Source organism: Notothenia coriiceps, unplaced genomic scaffold (assembly GCF_000735185.1).
Source record: "Notothenia coriiceps isolate Sejong01 unplaced genomic scaffold, NC01 NC01_scaffold00037244, whole genome shotgun sequence".
In the NCBI taxonomy this organism is placed as follows: Eukaryota; Metazoa; Chordata; class Actinopteri; order Perciformes; family Nototheniidae; genus Notothenia; species Notothenia coriiceps.
In genome coordinates, this window is record NW_011369945.1 from 15,289,032 (window position 1) to 15,298,757 (window position 9,726).

The following is a 9,726-nucleotide window of genomic DNA, read 5'->3' on the forward strand; positions in this document are numbered from 1 at the left end:
CCCCCTCCTTCTCTCCCTCCCTCCCCGTGACCGCCTGTCCGTTGTTCGCCCGCCCATCTCTCCGGTGTAAAGTGTGGTAATCCAGGACAATATGTTCCAACATCTGCCTCTCCATATGATGCCTGACCCGTGCCATTGACCCTCTTTATGCCACACACACAAACACACACATTTAATCTCTCACTTACATCCACACTTTTTCTCCTCCACTTACCTCTTTCCCCACCATTTCTCTGTGTTTATCCCTTTAGCTGATCATCCTTCTAAATACCTCTCTGGTACCTTTTCCCCTTTATTGCCCGTCTCTCCCTCTCTTGCCCGGATGAGTGCATTTTCTTTTTATTCTGTCTGTCCGTCGTAGTCCATTTGTGGATGATATCAATGATATCAAGGGTCAACAGGGAGCCAGATTAACATGCTCTAATGCACAATGTCACACTCATCCCCCAGATTAACACGCTAAATGCCAACCTTGTACACTCGAAAGCCTTGAAAAGCATCTGTAAAGGATTCTGTGACTGTAAGAGCTACTCTGTTGATTTCTATGAAAGATATTTTACATATGTAAAGAGCTTTACATCATTGAGAGATTAATACATGTTTCTAAGAACTGCACTTAACTCAAATCTGTGCTGTTGAGTTTTTATCTAAATCTTTCTATGTATACCGTTTCTACACAGTGTGTTCAGTGTAAGAGCCATTGTGTCGTCGCTGCGCCCTCTTCAAATCACAGAGAGAGAAGGGGATTCTGAAAGATTGTTTGGCATTATAACAAAAACCCTTTATAGTTGAAACGTTTACCTGAACATGTGTGACTGTGTTTTTAACATACAGCTGTTTTATCAGCTTATAATTGAAATGTTCTAACTTTATCCACATCAGTTTTTTTTAGATCTCGACAATGTTTCATTTCAATCTTTATTTAGAACAGATTAAAAAAATAACAAATAAAAAATGTGAAAAACAGAATTTCGTATTGTTAAAATACAGTATTTATCCACATTCATGATAATATTTATATATTCAACAAAAAAAGTCTTCATATTAATAATAATAATAAATCATGTGTGTCCGAAAGGGAGCAGGAGGAAGCAAATGCTTATNAAAACAGAATACCGTATTGTTAAAATACAGTATTTATCCACATTCATGATAATATTTATATATTCAACAAAAAAAGTCTTCATCTTAATATTAATAATAATAATAAATCAGGTGTGTCCGAAAGGGAGCAGGAGGAAGCAAATGCTTATTAATTCCCACCCCTTACTTGATCAATGATTGTCCTTTAAATCATTATGCAAGTTATTCCTACTTACATTTACAATAATTTCTCATCTTCAATCACCTCTCTTCATTCTCATAGTTTTCCGAAAAAGTGTTTCTGTACATCCTTTTAAACTGAATTATGCTTGTGCTACTCCTGCTCCAAACCATTCCATAAAATCACCCCACAGATTGTTATACTCATATTTCTCAGAGTTGTTCTGACCTTGAGTTGAATGTTCACCATGTTCACTTTAGAAATATCTTAACTTTAAACTACAAATATGGTGTTTGTTGTAGTTGCCGGGGATGTCACTGCCATCATTAGACCCATTGTAGCACCATCCCAAGTGAGTCTATAAAAGCCTTTTGAAAGTGCTGAGGCACCAAAGGTCATGACCTTGGTCGGATTAAATTATTTCCTTTCATTGCTTGAGATGAGACATCCACTCTAAGATGTGAGATGCTTATCACTAAAACTCCAATAAATACATATTTGTACCTCATTTAAGGATTACATTATTATTTTTGTGGACTAAAAATATTACTTACTGTATCTTAGACTTATAACACCTTTTTAAAAAGTGTGTATTTTGAATTCAAGCAATTTTTGGTGTATTTGTTAAAGTCAACATTTTAATGCAGAAATGTAGGAAAATCATGACATAGCACGGATGAGAGATCTTGGCCAGCATTGGTTGGGTGTGTACAATTAATAACTGTATACACTGACTATGTGTGTATGTGTTCAGTTGAAGTGTTCCCATGTTGAACTAACATGTCTGTCGGCATGTTTCCATGTGCTCCTGAATGCAGCTGGGATTTTCATTGTCTTCTCTATCTGAACATCTTTTATTTTCAATCTCTATTTGTTTGTGAGTGTGTGTGTGTGTGTTTGTCTCGGTTAAGTGGGTTCATTTGTGTCCTCCCTGCCAAACCGCTGTGTTGCCGTGGCGACCTGAGGCCCAAACTAACTGTCATGTCTTGTCTCGGCGGCAGAAACACCTCATCAAATGAGGGCGCAAAGACGATCCCAAAGGAAATCCATCCACATTGAGACATCTGTACTTGTGTTAGCCTGGGCAAATCTGTTTCTTTCTGACAGGCCTTAATCTGTGTGTGTGTGTGTGTGTGTGTGTGTGTGTGTGTGTGTGTGTGTGTGTGTGTGTGTGTGTGTGTGTGTGTGTGTGTGTGTGTGTGTGTGTGTGTGTGTGTGTTAGTGGAGGAGGGGCTAGTATCAGTCAACACTGATTCAGGCCCCAAATGCTGATGGCTGAGCAAAGAATCTGCAACAATCACAATCACAGAGTTGCCTTTGTGGGCGCATCCACACAAACACTTGAAAAAATACATTTGGCTGATACACACATGGATTGGACACACACACACAAATACACATACACACAGAAACCAGGCCTCACCTGGATTTGTTGCTGCAGGAGGTTGATTTTGTGTTGCTGCTGCAGAAGCTGCTGCTGTTGCCGGGCAATCTGAGGAGGGAGAACACAACAGATTATTTGAATGTATATATGCAGTGTGTTAGTGTGGGAGTGTGTGCACGTGTTGTGAGTGTGTGTGCGGGGCCTCTGGGAGATGCGACACATCTGCAGGTCTCTGAGGCCCCAGTTGCACGACAGAGGGTCGATGCCCTGGCATTAAATATTAAAGAGCTTCTCTCGTGTCGAGCTCACAGCCAAGTGGACAACACTGTCACACCGACACACTCACTGACATGAGCATTGCTGATGTCAATTTTTTTAAAATTCTGATCAATTTGGAGAAATCTTCTTACTTTCACACATTTATTTCCGTTGCTTGTGATGACATTTCAGTTACTGGAATAAAATAAATATATATTTTGCACTGTAACTCTCCAGTGGCTTGTAGAGGGGAATGGAATGGCAGGAATAGAGTATCCACATACTGTACCTTCATGTCCAGCTAGAACCGTTACACACTTGTAGGGAAGTTAGCCAAGGGCACTGTAAGGCATTGTGTTTGTCACAGGTGATTTGTCCTTACAGCTGTGTTTCTGTGTCTATGTGCGTATTCTCTTTGTAAACCCGAGCTTTCCAGAAGCCATGAAGTACTACAAAGAGGGAAACCCTTCTCTATGCAAATACCTGGCAGACAAGCCTGGGAGCTTGGAGTGTGTGTGTAAGTGTGTGTCTGCACTGCATCCGCTCCAACGCTACGTAGCCTCAGCTTATTCCTGTGCAATGTCCCTGTGTTGAAGCTGCCAAAGGCGCATGTCTCTGGCTGCTCGAACACTATACAGTATAATATGTGTGTGTGTGTGTGTGTGTGTGTGTGTGTGTGTGTGTGTGTGTGTGTGTGTGTGTGTGTGTGTGTGTGTGTGTGTGTGTGTGTGTGTGTGTGTGTGTGTGTCTGAGAGGATTGTAAGAAAGAAATCTGCTAGTGAGATGTTTTTTTGCACTTGTGTCCTCTCACCCCTCCCTGCTGGTGAAAAACAAAATCCAATTGCAAGGTGGACAAAGCCGTTCAACTGGAGATTGAGTGTGTCTGAACACAGTGGAACATATGGACAGCTAGATTGAAGCAGTGATAACGGCACAGAGGACATTATTCTCGGGCTAAACACAGAAATGTGCTCAAACACACGGGTTATAATGAAATCAGTGACGACAGCGGGGTCCGTTCTCCATGATAGAATTACACACTTATTCTTTTCTCCCTGCAGTGTCTAGCATATGGGGCAGCACGTTTGGCTGACCGGTGCAAATGTATTACACACACTCTGCCTCACCTTTAACCCATATTTCACCTCTCATTCCCCTTGTGTATGTACAGTAAGTGAAAAAGATGTACAACAGAAACGTGTGTGAAGGCAGCTGCTTCGCTCAGATGTCATATTTTATGATAATGCATTTCAAGTAGACATGAGGGCCAAGTGCAGCCTGTTCAGGGGCCGAGCCCCACACCGGAGGTTAATGTGTTTCAGACAGGCACACGGGGGGACGCCCGCGCAGGCTCTTAACCCCCGGGAGAGTGGAGCCCCAAAGCCCACGTGGATATGAGTGGAAGTGTGTGAGGTGTGGTCGCGTGTGTGTGTCAGAGAGAGAGAGAGAGAGAGAGAGAGAGTGAGTGTACGAGCAGTGATCGTGGGGTCGGGATTAACGAGCAATAGGCCGCTTATCCACAATGTGCAGACAGGAAGAGGACCAAAGTCAGGCTCACCCTCCTTAAAAGCATCATAACAGATGTTGACTGTTTTTGTTTTTTACCCCTCTTAGGCTTTGTCTCTCTTTCTGCTCTCTTGCTTATTAAGCGGATGAGACATGATTATGACATAAGAGGCGGAGCTGCACACATGAGAGTGGAAAAAAGTTATCCAACATCGTGAATTGAAAGCTGAGAGGTATTTAAAGCCTAACGTCCAGGTGCAAAATGTGACCATCATTTGGATCATGATGCTAACTTCACACACAAAGCTGCCTCTGTGCTGCTGAAAGAGATCTCTTCAGCTTCACCCACACATTAGCTCTGACAGTCAGTCTGAATACTGCCGGACAGAGCCGAGGGCTACGCTAACACTTGTCAGTTCTGTGAGGTTTTTGAGCCCTGATCATTGAGATCATGTTTTTCTAAGATGACTTCACTGTCCACACTTTGGCTGACAGTGACAGCTCTGCACCCCAACACTGTCAGGGGATTTATTCGTTATGGGACCACCCAAGTGAAAAGGAAAATTGAATATTTGTGTGACATTCCCAGAGTTTTGATTGTTGTTCTCATGGACATGATGTCCTGCAGTCTTACCTGGAGTTGAAGGGGTCCCAGGCCTGGTGTGGCAGCAGCCGCAGCAGCAGCAGCAGCCATGGTTGTGGGGATGAGCTGGAGAGGGTAGGGGTCACCTGAAGGAAATCAGAGAAGATCACATTTGTATGTCAGTTTTTGTTTATTTGTACACACCAGGCCTTCTCCATGCCTCTATCCGACTTCCATCCTTTCTCCCTCTTTTCTACATCTTGTCACCCTTTCTCCACTTACCCTCTTCCTCCTGTCTCTGCATCCCCCCTCTCTTTACCCTCATCCTCTTGTTTTTCTCCTCCCTCTCATCCCACCTTTGTCCCTCTGCTTCCCCTCGCCTCACCCCCACCACCACCTGAGTCCCTTAGTGCAGCTGTTAAAGCCGTCCTTTGTGTGTGCTGCCGGTAGGGCCTTAATGAAAAGCCTGATTGTGTGTCCTACTCCTTAATACCCCCTGACAAAGAGCAGCGAGGTGAGGGGATTCTGATAAAGCTGGCCCCAGCGCCGTAATTAAGAGCCGCCACTGTCGATTGCCGCTCTCTTCTCCGCCCTTTTTTTTCTCCTCTCAACTGTCTGTTCTCCTGCTTTGTCGGGGTTGCTTTCAGGCTGGCTCCCCCTTTCTCCCTCCTTGTGTCCTTCTTGTTGTCATCTTTCTTTCTTCACAAGTTACTCTCCACCTTTCTCCCCCCTCTTCTTCCCCCCCACTGTCAGGAATGATAAATCAAGAGATGGATGGACGAACAGGGCGGAGGAGATGACAGAAGTGCAGGGAGAAGGAGACAGAGAAGAGGACGAGAGCGGTTTATTAGTGACCAGGTGCAGATAGGCCGCGCTGTAATTACTCCGAGAGGGAGAGAAAAGGTCAGGGATGAGGGGAGGAGGTGAGGGAGGGGAGAGGAGATGAGGAATACTGCACCTAATAATCGTCACATTGAATACAACCTGCCTGTGGACTGCTCTGGTTCACATTTGGACCAATCACAGTGACCTGAGGTCAGACTGTATGCTAGTGGTACATCAAGGACGCTCTATTCTTCACGGAGGAAAACTTGCTCATGGTTTGACCTTGCATCTCTGACCTCAACTTTCAGCGGTCAGCTTCTTGGGACCTTCTATTGTGTGTGTGTGTGTGTGTGTGTGTGTGTGTGTGTGTGTGCGTGTGCGTGTGTGTGAGTGTGAGTATAGAGGAAGAAAAGTCCTGTGCGATTTGCTGCTTTTCCACCACACCTTTCAGCCTACCGTAAGATCTGTGTGATGATTGTTGATGACCATTTGTGATCAATATAAGTGTATCCGCACATAATGGTGTGTGTGTAAAACTTGTGACTCCGAATCAGCAGCCAATCCTGTGCTTTTGTTCACTGTTTACTGACTTTTTGTGTAATCATGTGGGGTAGAAGATAAGTCATTTTAGTTTTTTTGTATTATCTTAACTAGTAAGGGTTTTATTTGGCAGCATAGGCGTACAGTATCCAGCCCTTCTCACGCAGCGAGCTCTGTACCTGGTCCTGCTGCTGCTTGGCCAGCTCCATCTGCTGCCTCTGCTTCTCCATCTGCGAGGTGGCCAGCTTCTTCTGCTCCTCGTGGGCCGCCAGGAGCTGCTCCCTCAGGCTGCTCAACTGGCCAATCATGCCCATGAGTTGGCGCTCTTTCTCCGCCAGGCTGTCCGCAGTACCTACACGGTGAGAGAGAAGGGGTGGGGAGAGAGAAAGGTCGAAGGTGAGATATAAGCCCTTTGAAGAAAATTGTTTTACATCATTGCTGATCACAGATATAATGGTTGTCAGTAATTATAACTTCTTCTATAAAGATGTATAAGATGTTTATGCAACGGGAGCAAAGATGTCATGCTGTGTTCTTCTTCTTTGAGAGATTTTCATGGCTATCCGTAGGACATAAAGGATTGTGGGGGTGAGGTTAGAGGTCAGAGGCATGAAGGAGAGAAAGGAGGAGGAAGGAACAACAGAGCAGTGTAAAGCTATCCTTGGCTTGTTGCTCAACTTAATATATGACTGGTTAGGGGCTTTGGACGGTAGAAGAGGGCACGTCAACGGAAGGCACCGTTAGCAAAGTGCGTGTGTGTGAGGAGTTGTAAAACCAGATGTTGACTTATTTTCCTGGGCAAAGGCCAGCAGTGATTACTCAAGCCACATCCATCACTGCCTTTGTTGCCTTATTGGAATAAAGACAATACATCTGGCTGAGGAAACGCGGATAAACAAAATGTGGTGGCAAAAATATTGTTAAATCTAAGCCAGATTTATATGTTGAATAAACCAAATGAATCCAACGCCAGCTTTGAAAGTGTACATTTTGCTTAAAGTTTAAGTATAATCTTAATTATTTGATTGACGTTGAATTAAGGTTAAATATAGGGATTGACCTGTAGCTTTCAAGCTGTGTGTGTGTGTGTGTGTGTGTGTGTGTGTGTGTGTGTGTGTGTGTGTGTGTGTGTGTGTGTGTGTGTGTGTGTGTATATAAAGAGAGGAAAGAAATGCGAGAAAGAGAGAAGGTGAGTGTGTCTGGTCTGTGTTTACCCTGCAGTCAGCCAACCTCCTGCTCACATTTAGCATGGCCTGACCTCTGACCTCTCAGATCCTGACATACCAGCTCCATTACACACACACACACACACACACACACACACACACACACACACACACACACACACACACACACACACACACACACACACACACACACACACAAGGCCTAAATCATTCAACAGGATGTAGTTAGAAAGAGGCACAATCAGTACGAGTGTGTGCGTCCATGTCTGGTCATATGTACCGATGTTTGCCTACATGCCTTTGTTGTGTGTGTGTGTGTGTGTGTGTGTGTTCGTGCATGTGTGCGTGCATGTGTTGAATAGCACAATGCCCCATTGTTCTTCAGCTGCAATGGGGCATTGTGCTATTCAACACATGCACGCACACATGCACGAACACACACACACACACACACACACACAACAAAGGCATGTAGGCNTTTTTTTCAATCAACACTCACGTTTTGTTTTCTGCAAAGTTTCCAAGCATAAAGGCCTAAATTATGATCCAATGTCTCCACGTTGCCAGTCATTTAAATATTATAATTAAATAAATTCACATATTTGGAAAACTGAGGCAGAGAAATTAACATTTTTATTGCAGAGTAGTTTCAGTCACACAGCCATGAATTTTCACCAACGCTCCAAATCCGCAGCTTAAAATAGTCCTGAGCATTCACTCCAGTTTAAGTGAATATTGCAAAAATTGGCCATCTGTGTTGGAAATCACTAAGCCTTTTTAAGAGTGACAAACATTGTTAGCATGTCTCTTGTCATGGAATTTGTTGAAAGTTAGAACAACATGGAATAACACCACCTTATCGTCAACAGTGTTCCCTCTCTTCCTCCCTCTGTCCCTCCTTCTGTCTCTCTGGCAAGTTGGCCAAAAGGCTGCTTTAGGACTGTTGATTTAAGCCGTGTGAGAATCCCTGCAGCGCTTAATATGGTTTACACAAACGGGTGGTCCTCGTCTCTCCCTGCTCTGTTGCTGTCCTTTGGAGAGGAGGTGAAGCGCTGGAGGCTGATTCCTGCAGTAAGAGCTCACATTCCTGGAGAGCACCAAGAAGCCTCGGGCTAATGTGTCACACTTCTAACGTTGCAAACCATCGGGGAGTTGGAAACACCAGCCTCTCATCCTCTCTTTTCTTTTTGTTCGTTGCTTTTGTCTCGCCGACACTTTCTCCCCTCTTGTCTCTAACTCTTCTTCGATGGTATTCCCGCTGACATGTTCCAGTGAAAAACATGGTATAGTTTCTCTCTACAGGCCTGCAGGATATTAGAGCAATGACAGTGGAATCTCTCCTCTCCACTCATGTTCTACCTCCTTGTCTCTTTGTTAATACTTATGTCACTCTCTACACGTGGCTCCTCCGCCCTTGTTAACTGAGAGAGACAGTATAAACTTTGAGATGCTGGTGCAGCTTCTGGTGGGATTTTGGGGAGAAGAGGAATCCAAATGGCACTTGTACGAGCCCAAACACAGAAATCAAGGCTCCGCTGTAGGAGATGGTGGATGGAAATCCATGATTCATACTTAATTGTATGGCTTTAGAATGTAAAAACAGTAAAACCTTATTGTGTTTTATATTTATGACATTTAAGCAACATTATGTTCAATCTGCCTTTTTCCATCACCAAATGGATCTCACCTTTTTCTTTATTAAAGATGTTTTTGGGCCAGAGAGTGCCTTTATTGGAGATGCAGGGTTATGAGAGGAGATAGAGGGGAGACATGTTCGGTGGGCCAGGGTTTCGAACCAGTTTACATGGCAGCGGACACTTCTTATTGGCCATCAGCTCTAACAACTGAGCTATCCAGCAAACCGATCTCACAAACTTTTAAACAAATCAATCATGAACATCTGCTGCTCTAAAAGTTAGAAATCAGGTCTTAAAGGTCACCTATTACTGTATGCAAAATCCACTTTTTCATGTCTTTTATACATCAACATGTGTCCCCTCTGTGTAAAGAGATTCTGAAAGTTTCAGAAAAAAGATTTTCTCCCTTTTTGTCCCGATCCATTTCTATAAAAACCTGTCTGAAAATGAGCTGATCAGATTTTGGCCACTTTATGATGTCATAATGATGTTTTGGCTTGTGTAACCATTAGCCAATCACCAACCAAGGTAACCCCCCCCCC

The 9,726-nt window shown here is 43.9% G+C and overlaps 1 protein-coding gene across 1 annotated transcript in view; it reads right to left on the reverse strand.

Annotated features, from left to right (window-relative positions):
* Positions 1-9,726, reverse strand: part of LOC104965348 (transcription factor SOX-5-like) — a 212,005-nt gene that overhangs the window by 16,026 nt on the left and 186,253 nt on the right. Inside the window, exon 4 of the mRNA XM_010794304.1 lies at positions 5,047-5,141. Coding sequence (XP_010792606.1) covers positions 5,047-5,141 — 95 coding nt within the window. The remainder of the gene's footprint in view (positions 1-5,046; positions 5,142-9,726) is intronic.